A 15,526-nucleotide genomic window follows, 5' to 3' on the forward strand; every position below is an offset into this window, starting at 1 on the left:
CCAACAGATGAAAGAATGTGAAAATGAATGTAAAAATGTCCATTTTAAAGTGGCAAAAAAATGACTTGGCAATGACTCAAGAAGTAATTACTCCTGAATGTGTTTTCCTGTGTAGACAGGGAGAGGGAGGGAACACATTTTGGAATATGTTCTAGTAGTAGAGCTGTGTTTAAGCACAAAGGGTGAAGATTTAAAAAAAAAAAGATTTTTAAGGGAAGTATCATTGTTCTTATAGCTCAAACTGAAAAATGTAATGAAAGATGTAGATGAAATGAATGTAGAAATTTTATATTTGCTGAATACACCAAAATAATTTATGAACAATAGTTTATCTTCTTAAGATTGCTTATATATACATATATATTATTGCTTGCTGATTATTTCTTTCCTGGAGAGTTCTGTTTGGCTGTAAGAATTCTGATCTCTGTTTCTGAGTAAATCTTTATTTATGCCATAATTCTATTTTTCTGTAGAGAATCTTGGTTAACAGTTCCTTGCAAAAACAAGGATTTTATTCTTTAATGGCTAATAAATATTTTTTTCTTTTTAAGTTGCTTTAAAGTGCTTTACTTTTCCTTTCTAACTCTGAACTTTCCTCTGTGTGGCTGCCTGTGAGGTACTATTTCAGGTATAGTTTGGCTTTGTTTAATTTGCTTCTACAGAACATGCATGCAATTAACCAGTCCCTCAGAGTTCACATCAGCATCACTCCATCTAGAAGCAGTCTTCATACATGAATAAGTGTTACACAGTAATTGTTAGCACAATAGGACACTTGTGCAATGGTGGATGATGTTGATTATCACAAATGTTTAAAATAGTTTCCTTTTTCTTTTCTACCTAGGAGATGAAATTTATCAGGACATTTTTCGTGACTTTTCTCAAATGGCATCAAATAATCCAGAGAAGTTAAACCGCTTCCAGCAGTCAGATTCCCAGAAGTCTTAAGTATCAAGAAGGAAAAGAACCTGAAGCTTATAGTGCAAGTCTTTTTTCATTGTAACAGAATGAATTGTATGCATTTTGTTAGATAGTTTGGATAAAATGACCACTCCAATGTAGCTTTAGATTGTGGTAGCTGGGGAAATGTATGAGTTGGTTTATGTTGTACAGTACATATACCTCAGCAGCTGAAGATGTTTAAAACCCCTGAGTACCTGCTAGCTCAGTGTAAAGCAGCCTGTTACATGTCCAGCGTTTGCAGCTCGCACTCGGAGGTGGCAGAGCACGGCTGGAGCGCTGCGGGCTCCGACTGCAGGATGGTCACAGCAGCTTTGCTACCCAGTATCATCCACTGTCATCTGTCCCCCTGTTGCCATAGAGAATGTGCCTCTGACAAGAAGGTCTGGGTTGCATTTTCTGGGACTGTTTGGAAGGGAAATTGGGTAATGACTTACTGAGTTGTCCTTCCATTTGTAGGGCTGCAGCTCAAGAGATTCTCTTGTTCCTATGCTGACTCTGGTTAGAGGTAGGCTGTTCATAGCAGATGTGATAACTCCTGCCCTTTTGCAAGCTCTTTCACAGTGGAAGCTCTAGCACCAGGCTGGCCTTTATGCTGGTGACTGCAGGTCAGTCACAAAGGGATATATCCTGGGGACCAAACTCCTAAGAGCAGTCCATTTTCCTTTTATTTTTTGTTTTTCTTCTCCTCTTAAATTAAACTTTCAGTGCAGCAAGTATCCTTCTAAATGAGTATGTGGAACCTTTCATGAAAAATAAACTTAATCCTTTTGGACATGATGTGGGGTTTGTTTGTAGTATTTTGACATGAAAACTTGAAACTTGAGACATGAAAGTAAATATTGAGCCAACGAAGTTTGTGTAGAATATTTGTAAAAAGGCTGTTTCTACTTTTTGCTGTTCTCACTACTAGCCGTAAGCTCAGTATAAGTCTCATGTCTTGCAGCCACCCTAAATTTAGGCCAATCAATCCTTTATATGAGGAAGCAGTAGCCCTTGTATAATCTGCAGTGATGACAATTTGCTTTATTCAGTGGTGAGCCCCACTCCGCCCATGTGCATGTATAAAAGGCTTCTCTAGATATATGCTTTTATATCAGGTTATTTATACCTAGATAATCCCCCTAAACCCCAAACCAGCAGATGCAATTCTTTATCCTCTATTTGTCTGCCCTGTGGAGACAACTTAAGCAGAGTTTTTAGCTGGCATAGTATCAATGTGAGTTGTCAGTGATCCTAATAGCTGTGGCATTATGTTAACCTGCTGTTTAAGTGTATTTAGGAAACGAATTGGCTTTTCTCCAAGGAAAGATAAGCAAAACTGGGATAAACCAAATTGAAATCTGTAAACTATGGTAAATTTTCTGGCATGTTAAATTTTAAGAAGGTATTTCAAACATTTGTAATTTTGCATCAAATGTATAATAATGTATCAAATCTGCATATTGTTATTTCTACAGAATTAGTAGTGTTGTAGAATTGTCCAATGGATTTTGTTTCCAAGCAGAAGAATCTTACAAGACAGTTCTTGCTTTGTATGTGGTCTAATTATGGTAGGAAAAGCAGATTCTGCCCATTTAAAGTGTGCATTTAGTCTGAATAATAAGAAACTTAAGGATATCACCGGTAAGCAGTAATTTTTAGTAAGCTAGTTTTTAAATAGCTATGAAATTATAATATACTTCCTAATCAGCAGTATTTACCAGCAAATGGGTGTTTTAGTAGATCTTAGAGAAAGTAAGATTCCTGGTGTACAGATGGGACAATGTAAGATATGACTGCATAATATACAGCGTAGACATAGGCTTTTCTAAATGTTTGTCTTTCCCAGCCTGGCTGGCAGGCAGTGTATAGTGTGATTGGCTGGAATGTAAAGCTGCCTAAAGCTTAGTGGCATAATTGCTGTCTCAGTCCAGGCTGCTGGAAAAAAGGTCTGAGACATTTACTTCAAATCTCCACTGGTGACTTCTTCCCTAGCCACAAAATCTCTCTGACAAATTTTGCGGGATGACTTCTCTAGACTAAGAAGTTGCTTCCCTGTAGCTCTACAGATCCGTGTGTTGCATTCCTGAGTTTCATCTCTCTGGGAAACAGTATCAGTCTGTCTATGCTAAGGGATGAATCACAGACCTGATTGACAGGTTGTGAGACTTGTCAGGAGCGCTGGAGTTTTAATGGCTCAGGGAGTAGGTGTGTCACTTGTGATTCTGCAGCCTTGTTCCCTTGTCCTTTCAGGTATGGTAGGATGTCCAGTATAAACTGCACTCAGTTAGAGCCTTTTTCAGGTCAGGTGCAATGGTGACATGTTGCTCATCAGCAGAAATTAAAATACCATTGAGTTACATGGAATGTGTTGATGGCTCAGTCTCACCAGGCTCGTGCAGGCTCCATGTTCCATCCAGAGCCTCTGTGACTCACAGGATTCAGCCCCCAGTAGTGTGATTATCACCATGGCTCTGAAGATCTGGATTCCATATTGAGTTTTGACTCATGTTAATCTTCTGCTCAGTAATATTAAGAAATTCCATTCCTATTACAAAAGTGAATCTAAGCAGAATAGTAGGCAGTAAGGTTCCATTGTGGGTTAACATCTTGTACTTTGTACCAGGCAATGGAAAGGTTCAATTCCAGTTCATGTTTCTCTGTAGGTATGAAATATAGTAGGTTTTAATTTGTGAGGGACAAAGCAGAATATTCCTAACACATTTAAAAACCATCTTTCACCTGGATTTTTAGTAATTTTCTACATTAGCCTGTTGAACCATAGTATAATATCTTTCCTATTTAGAGATCATGTGTTCCAAGCCTCTTGAAACAACAAATGTTGAGGAAGTCAACATGCATTCTAATGCATCTTGATTTCAGAGGTGTAACTTACGTCCATTGCATGTTGATTAAAATAGTGTCTGTGGTGGCTCATTAGTGGTATCAATTGTTTTGACTGGTCATAAGGTTTCATGTTTTCTATTAATGTCAGTACAGTCCATATAAACTTAAATTTATGAATTATCATACTGAGTTACGCCACTACTTGTGTTAGCTGGAATTTGTTCACGTGAATTTGGGTGAAAGCAGTAGATGGTAGAGGTATTTTTTTGCTTTCACAAACAGCCCACATTGCAATCTGATGGATGCATGTTCCAGGTGCTCATTAGTACATTGTGGACTTCAGGCTCTCTGCCCACTAGAACCTAATTCAGGAAGTCACTGATACCAGTAGCAGTCTTTCCACTGATTTTGGAGATTTTGGATTGTACCATTCATGGCTTTTAATGTTAGAGTGCTAAAGGATCCTGTATCAATACTGCATTTTTCACTCTGTGGGGTTTTATATTTTACCTGTTTTTATACTGAGCTGAAATAGTTTTAGAAAATGCAACCAGACCTTCCAACTGCTGTCAGCAAATCCCCTATACAAGAGGAAGTTTCTCTTGTTTTGCATTATGACATCAGTACACGTGTGTTGTTCAAATGACTAGCTCTCCTGGACAGAGAAAAAACTTTGTAGCACTAAACTAAAAAGGTGAGAACTAGAACAAGCAGAGGGTTGATGCCATGTTTCCAGGACTTCGGTGCTTCTCTGCAGCCATCTGTTTTAAATTGTGGATGTTACTTCTGTTGCTTCATCTTGAGAATCTCAAATAACGCAGTGACTATGAAACGACCCTTTGATGAAACTGCAAATATGTAAGTACAAAGGACGTGATATTTTCACAGTGTCAAAAGGACTGAGCTGATTATTCTGATTCTTTATTACACAAAGTATTATGAGAATTGGTTTTTCAGGCTACAATCTCTGCCCATTTGTTATAGACACTTTTTCCCAAGTTAAGAGTTTATGGCTTGTGCAGCCTGACAGCCAACATGCCTTGCTGCTGTGCTTACACAAAGGCACAGTTTTAAAACAGGGACAACTCTGGAAAGGCACTACTGGGGAAAAGGATGAGTGTACCACTTTGGTATATCCCCTTTCATATGCTTGCTTTATCTTTCTGTGTACAGTATTTTCTTGTTTCTCTTCCCATGGAAGGAGATGATAGAGGAGGAAAATTCCACTCACTTTTCTGTTAGGATCCTGAGTTTTCCATGTTTTGACAGAAATCGCCAAGAAATCATTGTTTCCTCAAGCAGAGACATTACACTCTCCGAAATAATGAACTTTTGTTTTTCTCTCTGCGCGTTCCTCTGTACTCGGTGTTTTTTAAGCATTCCAGCAGTAAAATGTAAAGAACCCTTCCCCCTCTAAGCTGTAACTGTACGGATTGTATACCCCGCCCTCCTTCGCGTTATGTACGGCTGTAGACTTTGTATCTAAAACTTGACTGTAGTTTCTGTAGTCTGTCGTTGTCCCGGGGCGGCCCGGCCGCGTCCCCGCCCTGCAGTTGGGCCGTGCCCGGCTCGGGGCGGGCGGGGCCGTGCCGGGGCCGGGGGCGGTGCCGGGCCGGGGGCGGTGCCGGGGCCGGGGGCGGTGCCGGGGCCGGGGGCGGTGCCGGGGCCGGGGGCGGTGCCGGGCCGGGGGCGGTGCCGGGGCCGGGGGCGGGGCCGGGCCGGGGGCGGTGCCGGGGCCGGGGGCGGTGCCGGGGCCGGGGGCGGTGCCGGGGCCGGGGGCGGTGCCGGGGCCGGGGGCGGGGCCGGGGCCGGGGGCGGGGCCGGGGCCGGGGGCGGGGCCGGGGCCGGGGGCGGGGCCGGGGCCGGGGGCGGGGCCGGGGGCGGGGCCGGGGCCGGGGCCGGGCCGGGGGCGGGGCCGGGGCGGGGCCGGGGCCGGGGCCGGGCCGGGGGCGGGGCCGGGGCGGGGCCGGGGCCGGGGCCGGGCCGGGGGCGGGGCCGGGGGCGGGGGCGGGGCCGGGGGCGGGGCCGGGGCCGGGGGCGGGGCCGGGGCGGGGGCGGGGCCGGGGCGGGGGCGGTGCCGGGCCGGGGGCGGGCCGGGGGCGGGGGCCGGGGCGGGGGCGGGGCCGGGGCGGTGCCGTGCCGGGGGCGGTGCCGGGCCGGGGCCGCCCCGCCATGGCGGCGCTGCGGGGCTCGGCGCGCCGGGGCTGGGTGCGCTGCCCGCAGCCCGCGGCCCTGGCGGCGGCCGCGGCCGTGGCCGTCTGCGCCTTCTACTACCTGGGCGGCGGCGGCGAGACCTTCTCCAGCGCCACCCGCCGCCTGCGCGCCACGCCGCCCGCCCCGGCCGGCCCGGGGCCCCGCGGGCTGCACCTCCTCTTCATGTTCACCAAGGCGGAGCGCAGCCCCGCGCTCCGCGACAAGGCGCAGGCGGCGCTGCGCTCGCTGCTGCGGCACGGCCGCCTGGGCGCCGCCGATGTGCTGCACCTCCACCTCGTCACCGAGGGCGCCAGCCGGGACATCGGCCTCGGGCTGCTGCGGGACCTGCTGCGCGGCGCCGCCTTCCGCCACCAGGTGCGCGGGGGGCCGAGGGGCGGGCCGGGCCCGCGGGGAGCGAGCGGGGGGCTCGGCCGGGGCGTCCTGTGTGGTCTTCCCGCGGGACACTGGGAACAGCAGTCCAGCGGGAAGGAGCTCCCTCAACTAACAGCCCGTGTGCCAGCTCCCATTGCTCCCTAGTCTCGGGAATCTTGAGGGGCTTGTTCTGCATCCCCGCGGCTGCTGCCTGAGGGTAGGGAGGTGTCCTGGTGCAGCTCAGTGATTCTGAAGTGGGACTGGGCAGCAGCGTGGCCTGGGAACACCTCGGGCACTCCGCCTGTGCTGGAGAGGAGCCGTTACTCTAAGCAGTGCTGCTCTCCTACAGACCCTGTTGCTAGTCCTGCTTCAGCATCTCGACACGAGGACCACGTGTGCTTATATCTCGATGGCTTCCCGATCAGAAGAGGAGGTTGGCCTGCTGGTAGTGGCTCTTGAGAGTGGGAGTGGAGAGCCTGCAGGGGCTGGAGAGCATCTACATGTGAATGTTCCTACTGCCAGGGAAACGGTTCTGCCTCCCAAAACCAGCCAGTGCAGTTCATGTAAAATCAGGCTTTTCTCGCATTAAACGGGTTTCTGAAAACTGGAGGGTTATTAAGTTCAGAGATTCCAGGTAACCTGGACTCCCCTGTCCTGAGGTGCTGCTGCAGAACATTGCTTGAAAGTGTCCCCTAGTCCTGCTGTAACTTTTATTGCTCATATTTCCTGTATTTCATATTAGCTGAACTCTGCCAAGATGTAACTCGAAGTGTAACCTTAACATTGTTCATACAGACACTTTCCTGGTAAATAATCTTACCACTCGTTTTCTTTAAACAAGCCCTTTCCTAGTGCTGGCCCTCAGTCAGGTCATGTACCCATGATGGGACACCCACACCATGCAGCAGTGCTTGGCTGTCTGGAGAGCATGCACAGCTCCCTCAGGAGGATTCCTGCACTCCACAGCGGGGTGGACCGACTGCCCCATGATGGTGCAGTGCTGATGTGGCGCAACAGCGCAGCTCAGGTTTGTGGTGGTATGCCCCCTGGAGTGGGAGGACTCCCAGGCCACCATGGTGTCTCCATCCCTTGCTGTCACCCCTTAATGTGTGGCTGCCTTACTGCCATCTGCCCCTCTGGGAAAGAAGCTTCCCTTCGGGCAGCCTTGCCAGCCTCACTTCTCCAGGGCAACATGGGCTGGGAGTTGGAGTTAGAGGCATAAAGTGATTTTTCTGTTATGGATGGGCCCCTGTCTGTAGGTGCCTGTGGAGTCACAGTGAAACCTGGAGTGTGTCTGGCACCAGAACTGATTTCCTGGGTGTAAGCAGGCAGCATGATCTGGAGGACTCAGGTGAGATCTCACTGAGATCTGCTCAGTGGGACAGCTTCTTCCCTCTTTCCTGGCAGACCCTGATGTATCCTGGTTTCACTGGCTAGCCTATGGTTGGCACTATGATTTGGATCAGTCGTTTCTCTGCTTTTAGGTACAGAGCAGAAGCTGTTCTGCTTCTCAAGCATGCAGCCTTGCCCCTAATCCTGTGCCAGTTTCTGGAATACCAGCAGATGACAGCACCTCTTTATTCTTGCTGTAGCCTACCCCATTCCTCTTCTTTACCAGGAGGGAACTTCTGCCTACCTTGGACTTTCGGTACCACTGTTAATTGTTGAAGGTGATTGATACTGATGTTCAAGTAGCTCCAGCAGTAACCCCTCTCCACCCTGAGACCTCTTGTTTACTGCTTTTCTTGGTGTGCGCTGAGCACTCTCCTGGTTCTTATGCTGTCTTCCTAGCACAGGCCCAGAGATAATGCTTGATAAAGTGCTCAGGGGGCACTGAGACAGGACTGATAAAACCCCCTGAACTTTTTCTTCATGAGGAAGCGATTCAGGCCCCGCTTCTGAAACTGCCCTTGCCCTCACATCCTGGCAAAGCTGGGATCAGTTGGCTCCTCTGTTAGAGTGAAGCCCAGAGTCAGACATGGATCGTAACCTTTGGGGAAGGTTGTGGGCAGCTTTTCTCTCTCCCTAGGCAGATTCGGTGACTTTCAAAGTCTCCTGGAGACTGAAGCAGCCGGCTGGAGCCCGGGGCCAGTGTGCAGAGAGTGAGCGCAGAGGGGCTGTGGGGTGCAGGCGGTGGGTGCGTGGCAGCAGCGTAGGCACCGGACCCAGCAGGGCAGGGCTGTCCGGGCGTGGGCAGTCGCTGCGTGGCGTCACCCCTGCCGCTGGCTGTGCAGATGTGTCGCAGATGTGTCCCAGCTGTGCCGCCGGGAGCGCGGCCGGGCGGCGGCAGCAGAGGGAGCTCGTGCTCCGCGTGTGCGGCCGGGGGCGGAGGGAGGAGCCAGCCCGCGGCCGTGCTGCCCGTGCGGGGCCTCGTGGGGGCTCTTACCGGGCTTTGTGACAGCAGTCGCAGAGACCGTGTCCCGCACGCGGGTGGCAGGGGGATCTCTGCAGCCTCTCCCGCCCCCCGGCCAGCGGGAGGTGCCCGGCAGCGAGCCTGGACCGGCCTCGGCCGACACTGCTTACAGAGAGCCCCCGCTCGCCCCGTTTCCTGCCACTCCAGGCTGTGTGCTGTGACTCCTTGTGCGATTCCTATCGCTTATTGATTCCATTTCCCTGCCGCAATACGAACTACACGTTCGGCTCTCTACTCATCCTGGTTCCCTGTTCAGATGAGCCCCACGAACGATGCTGCTGGGGTGGTTGCTTGGGTGGCTGTAACAACACTGTGCTTGTGGAGACCTGCAAGGAGACCCAACATGGGAAAGGAGGGAAGGTTAAAGGGAAAAGAAATGCAGGTTGTTTTTTCCTAGTGAATCAATAGAAAGGGCCTTTTATCAGTGCGGGACGTGTGTTTATAATACTGTGTTTGTACAGGAAACCCTTAGAACTTACTTTTCTTAATGTCCTCAGCAAATGTGGTCGGATTTAGCTACAGGGATTTACTAAAAGCTGTTACACAAATAAATAATGAAGTACAAAATTAGCAGCAGATCAACAAGCTGTGCTAAAGTCAGCAGTGAGAAGGGAGGAAGCCCTCACAGTCCCAGAGAGGCGACCTGGCCTGTGGCTACAGGAGAAAATTCAGCTGTTCAGGAGTTTGCTTTGCAGAAGTACAAAAGGGTGGGCAAAAGACAAATTTTCCTGTTTTCTTTGGCAGGAGTGGGAAGGCAGATGATGCTGTGTCTGGAGTTTCAGGAGTATCTCTCCCATAACTTTTGTCCACTGGTGCTTGGCAGTGTGCTCACTTCAGAGGTGACTGGAGTTGGTTTGACATTTTTCCCCCTTTCCTATGTACTGCACACACCTCAGGCTGCCTTTGCTGGATGCAGAAGGCTGGTTACAGGTGCTGTATTTCTCTTCTATGCTTCTCCAGTCCAGCCAGACCCTAAAGCTGCCTGTGCCAAGCTGGGCTGGGAGCAGAGCATCGTACATTCCCATGCTGGTGGTGCTCAGTTCCATGCACAGGCTGTCAGTGTCTTTGCACCTGGAGAGTAGTGGTGGCTTGCTTGTTTGGTCACCTGGGGTGGCTGCTGTCCTGCTTGTCAGAGCCGGTGTCACCACGATGGCACAACCAACCACGCAGCTCGGCAGGGCCAGGGCGAGGTGCTGCCTAACGGTACCGGTAACAGAGTTTCCTCCCCTGCAGTGTCTTGGGGGCTATGCTGTGCTATCCAAAGCCAGGTGTGGCTCCTGATGAGCTCTCCCAGTGCACTTTCCTGGTACACGTTGTTCTGTGTTTTTCCTGCTGTTCTGCTGCAGGCCTTGGCTCGGAGCCCAGCAGCCGGGACAGCAGCAGTGGGGCCGCCCTGCCGAGGGACGTGCTGGCCACAGAGCCTGCATGAGGGCTCCACAGCACCTGGCTGATGGCAAGGGCCGGGGCCAAGCGTGGGTGTTTAGGGCGCCCTCCCCAGGACAGGGCCATAGGGACTCAGCTGTGCCGGTCTTCCAGTGGTGTCCTGCCGTGGGCTCAGCCATCCTGGCCAGTGCCAGGACAGGCCCATCACCTCACCATGTTCAGCATACTGCGGTGCCACGAGCACAGGCCCGTTTCCAGCGAGCTCCTCTCTGCTGTGAGAGCACTTTGGTCTGGGCAGTGTGTTCTGTAAAAGGCTGTGGAAGGAACAACCTCCAGACTGCTCACTGCCTCCATCTCTGCACCCCCCTTGCTGGGCATTGAAGCAGCCCCTTATGCACCCCATAGTGAGGATGGTCATTGCACCAGCACAGGCTCAGAGCCACCTTCTCCTCTGAAGCATTTGGCTTGGTTTAGGTTTTCTTTTAATTAAAAAAAAAATTTAAAAAGCAAATGCTCTATCCTGCATGTTTTGAATGTATAGTGCAGGGCTCCTTGTTCTTAAGCAGATGAAGTTGTAGTAGGGAAAAGAAGTGACACCATAGAACCGTTGAAGAGGACCTACAAAGATTGTGGTTTGAGTTCCCTTTTGAGGGCAGGGCCAACTTGTGGAAGTGTCTTGGCATCCCGCAAACAAGGAGGATAGGTTCCCCTATCCAAAATTCAAGTACTGCTGCAATGTCATGTCCTCGCTGGACTTTAGCTCCAACAAGGCTTTTCCTGCTTTCCCTGACCTGAAGAAGGCATCACGACCTCGAGTTTCCACACTCAAGTTCCTGCACTCCCCCTTATCTGCACCGGGGTCATGTCCCTCATCTCTCCTAATTATCCTCAAAATCCCTCTCATTATCTTTTGTGATTCAGTGACCTGTATCCTTCTGTGGGTATAATGAGCTGCATGAAAGTTCCTGTTCATTGGACTTTGAAGCTTGTAAAATTTCAGTAGCTGATAAGGTGCATTTGGGGTTGCTCCTGTTTCTGGGACATAGCCACGGCTGGCACAGGCGTGCCAGGGCCCGTGCTGGTGCATGGGCTCCCGCAGGGCTGGGGGATGCAGAGCAGTGCTGGCTGAGCACCAGCAAAGCTCCAGCACAGGCAGGCTGAGATTCATCTACAGAAGTTGCTTGGCACTGCTGTAGTTCCTGATGTTTGGATTTTCATCAGCGTGCTGCGGCCTGTCCTCCCTTTCCCCCTGCAGCCCTGACAGGACGTGCTGCAGAGCTTGCCTCCATGCCGAGCTGAGGAGCAGGAAATCCGGGCTGTGTCCCTGGCCCTGTCACAACCTGCCTCTGTAGCAGGGAGCAAGCCTTGGTCCTCAGGGTAAGTGACGTGGTCTGGCTTGGCTCTAATCGGCAGAATACCAGAGCCTGGAGCAAACTGTCGCCTCTTCTGATGCACTCCATATGGGAGACCAGATAAGTGCTTGCATCAGGCGGTGGGAACAGACCAGAGAAATACCCCAAAACATGGAGCACACTTGGTTGTATGAGAGGATTCAAGTCGCTGCTCACCTTACACGAAATGGCTGTAAAAGTCCTTCCCTCCTTTCCCTGCACTTGACTGGTTGTTGTGTCAAGAGGATGCGTCAAGAGGATGTGCAGCCAGGCCCCTTTGTGTAGCTGCAGTGCCACCAGCACTATTTGTGCTTTAACAGCCTCCCCCCTCGCCCTGTGCTGGCTGGGGCTGAGCAAGGGCTGCTGGAGCTGGGCCTGTCCCCAGAAGCGGCGGCTGAGCAGTGTTTCTGGTGTCTCTGCCAGGTAATAGTCCACGATGTGAATGAGCTGACAGAAAAGCTGTTTCCCATCGTTGAGGCCATGCAGAGACACTTCAGCGCTGGATCGGGGACCTACTACAGTGACTCCATCTTCTTCCTGTCAGTTGCAATGCATCGCATCATGCCCAAAGGTAGGTCTCTGCTGGGCTGCCTCCAGCAACACAGGCTCTGTTTCTCTTCTGCACAGAGATGTTATCCGGTGCTATTTGAAACACTGCTTTTGGGGTGGTCTCCTGGGATTCTCCTCCTTCCTGCAGAGTGATGGACCCATCAGTCCAAGACCACATGCAGGTCTCCACTGGCATGAGTGACAGGAGGTTCTTCTTGTCATATGGCAGCTGGCCCTGTCCTTATGCCCTGGGATGGTAGGAGAGGTGAGACAGGAGCAAGCAGGCCTGTTCTGTGTGTGTTTACAGCCCCCTTCCCCTTGGGGTGCCAGCAGAAAGAAGTGCTGTGTGTCTGTGGTGTAGCTGTGCACTCTTGAGCATCAGCAGGGAGTAGTTGTCGAGTCTTGCCTCTTGGCTTTAGGGAGCTTTTGGAAACTTTGCTTGACAGCCACTGATCACTTAAGTTTCCTTATTATGCCTCTGCTGTTATCAAGTGCAGAAACAGCGAGAAATCTGCAAGAAAAAAAGGCAGCTGGCAGAAGGGACTTGGCTCAGTTGATGCCATTTTCCCCCATGGCTGTGTGCAGTTGCCTTTCATGGAACCAGCATCCTGTCCAGTCTTTGGTTGCACAAGTAGGGTGTTGTATCCTTGGGCTCCAAACCCCTTCACTGGCGCTCCTGCAGCCCTACTTGTTCATTCCCAGTGCTGGTCCCTGGGCTCTCCCTGTCAGCTGCCTTGCTGGCCTGACGCACCGGTGATGGCAGCAGCCCTTCCTGGGCTGGTCACTTGTCCTCCTTGGGCATGGCAGGCTGTGGGTGGCAGTGGTGGCAAGGAGCCCCGGGACCCTGCCTGGCCATACACCTGCCGTAGGAAGAGGTGACCAGCCTCTCAAAGTTGTTTGTAGATGTCATACAATGGTGGCCTGTTCCCACATGTGTGCATGTTCCCAGGGCTAGCACTGGTGGCACCAGCAGCTTGCATGGCATCTGGAGCCTCTGCCCAGCTGTAATACTCCCTGCAGACTTTCTCCCATGGGTCTTAGGTGCACTCTTGCTGAGATGTGAGCAGATACACCTATCCCGTGCCCCTGCTGAGTCCTGTCTCAGTTTGGCTCTACCCAGGAGCTCCTACCTCTGCTCTGCTTTGTGAGCCTTCCTTTGTCCTTTGTGGACTTGCCCCTGTCCTCCCTGCATGGCCATCCCACACTAGCTCATTAAACAGAGGGGCAGTGGTGGCCCTGAGGGTCCCATCCAGGCTCACTGATCATTACTCTGTGGGCTCCAGCCAATGTGCTGTACTTGGCTCTCCCTCAGACTTGGGTAATTTTGTGCGTGTCTGGTGCTGTCTGCACTGTGAGCGCTTTGAAGTACACTGCATACAAATGATGGTATTAATGCTAGCTAATTCACTCCTCCTGATTCCCTACTCTTGTCTTTACTGTGTGCTAAAGATATCCCTGTTGTGCTGCCTGCCAGCAAGAAGCTGCTCAGTCTTAAATGCCTTTTCTCAGTTCATCAGCCCATGAGGCATCTCATCTCTTGGAAAGCTTGTTTGCTCTCCCTCAGCCTGACAGGGCTTTCAATGGTCTGTTTGGGGCACAGGATGTTTAAAGAGGCATTTTTACAGTTTCATGAGTTTAGTTTTTGTTTCAGAAGCTGCTAGTAAAGCTGATTTATATTTCCCTTGCAAGGGAGGTCAGGTTTACTGTGCTGGGTGCCTGGTGATTTATGAGGCTGGCGGGGCTTGCTGGCCCCCTCCCTGTGCAGCCGGCACCGAAGAGGAGGCATCAGGAAAGGCTGCAGCTCTGCTGCCCACTCAGGCTTGCAGGTGATGTGAGAATGGTGCTGGGCTTCTGCTGCCCTCCTCACTCTGACAAGCCAGTATCTACTGGTCTGAAGAAGTCACTTTGGAAAGCTGGAGCAGAAAGGACCAAACCTTCTTTTTCAAGCAGTGTTATCATTATTCCTGGTGCATTTCTTTGCCATTTCTTCTGCCTTGAATGCTGTATTCTGCCCTGAGTGCTGCGTCTTTTTGTGCATCTCTCCAAGCACATCTGGCTCCATAGCATTAGCACCACTTTTTTGTGGAATCCAGATCTGATTGGAAGCTTGAGCATCCTCTAGCAGAAATGAAGGCCCTGATCTGAATATTAAACTCTCTGGTGTGTTCGTTTGTATTTACATTAATCAGTCTATAGGGGTTTTTTTCAGTAGCAAGCAACCTTTGTACTAAAATTGCCTGGCTTTAGTTTACCAAATACATAATTTTTTGAAGGGAGGCATTTCCACACTATCATGACTTAGTGGTTTGTTTGGAGCCTATGGGTTGTGACAGGGCATTGACTTCGCAGACCGATGGCACTGGAAACTGAACACCAGGTTATTTTTATTTTTTTAGGGCCTTTTTTCAGTCATATGTTTGCTCCATGCACATTGCACTGAGGGTAAATGAGGTTTGCCACTCAGCTGCTCTGTCGTTTACTGTTGCTTGGGATCTTTGCCCAAAAAACTTTCAATCTAAAACCTGCAGCTGCCAAGTTATAATATAACAGCTTCTTAGCTGGTGTAAATCATGGAATGCTCTTGCCTTAAATGTCTTACATCAGTGGAGTTAATCTGATTTAAACCAGCTGGGGAGTTGGTATGCAGCATGCAGAAGTGCAGACTGCATAACTCTTGTCTGTGCTCAAGGCTCATAAATCCCATTTTAATGTGGTGTGGCCAGGCCCGGGGAGCTGGAGCGGGGCTTGATCCATCAGAATGGTTCTGCAAGGGAGGGGAGAAGATTGATGGGAAAGTTACACAGAGAGGACAAGCAGGTTCAGGCTTAGAAGGAGCTGCCAGGATGAGGACAATGCCAGCATGAAATGGTCTTGAGACTTGCACATCAGTGCAAGGAGGAGAAGGGAGGACAAAGACCCGGACCTTTTCACTTTCCTTTTCAGTATACCCATCCAGAGGGGCCCTCTCCCTTCCTGACTGGCTTCAATCCCTCTATCACTTGGCATTTTAGCTGTGTAACTGCAGGGGGCCCAGCAAGCTTTTTATCACTCTTCTATGGATACATGAAGGAGTAATGGCTGGGCAGGTCTGCCTGGCAGGCGAGGTCTGGAGACAGACTCCTGGTACCACAAGTGAGGGGAGGAAGAGTTGAGGTGACAGAAGGGCAGCCTGGGAAAGCTGGGAGCTCCCCAGGGAATTCTTGGCTGCCATTCTTGGCCCACGTCGGGTAGTTTTCAGAAAAAAGTTGTTTAACAAGTGGTCATCCTCAGCAGCTGGTGGGCCAAGGGAGAGCCAGCAGCATCCAGCAGCTTGGGTAGAGCTTTGAAAACTGCCACTTAGTCTTCAACTCCATTGGTGTTGCTGATGGTGCTACAGCAAGATGGCCCTGTGGGAGAATAAGGAGCAGAGGGAAAAGGAGACATGACACAGAGGCAG

General features: G+C 50.8%; 2 protein-coding genes across 11 annotated transcripts in view; both read left to right on the forward strand.

Moving 5' to 3' along the window:
* ACAP2 (ArfGAP with coiled-coil, ankyrin repeat and PH domains 2) overlaps nt 1-5,287 on the forward strand; it is a 63,948-nt gene extending 58,661 nt beyond the window's left edge. For all 10 annotated transcript variants that reach the window (XM_048314012.1, XM_048314017.1, XM_048314022.1 and 7 more), the window contains one exon: nt 845-5,287. In XM_048314012.1, coding sequence (XP_048169969.1) covers nt 845-948 — 104 coding nt within the window. In that variant the 3' untranslated portion in view covers nt 949-5,287. The remainder of the gene's footprint in view (nt 1-844) is intronic.
* A 661-nt stretch (nt 5,288-5,948) lies between these two features.
* Nucleotides 5,949-15,526, forward strand: part of XXYLT1 (xyloside xylosyltransferase 1) — a 33,697-nt gene continuing 24,119 nt past the window's right edge. The window contains exons 1-2 of the mRNA XM_048314226.1: nt 5,949-6,357; nt 11,965-12,112. Coding sequence (XP_048170183.1) covers nt 5,962-6,357; nt 11,965-12,112 — 544 coding nt within the window. The 5' untranslated portion in view covers nt 5,949-5,961. The remainder of the gene's footprint in view (nt 6,358-11,964; nt 12,113-15,526) is intronic.

This window comes from Corvus hawaiiensis, chromosome 10 (genome assembly GCF_020740725.1).
Source record: "Corvus hawaiiensis isolate bCorHaw1 chromosome 10, bCorHaw1.pri.cur, whole genome shotgun sequence".
Classification (NCBI taxonomy): domain Eukaryota; kingdom Metazoa; phylum Chordata; class Aves; order Passeriformes; family Corvidae; genus Corvus; species Corvus hawaiiensis.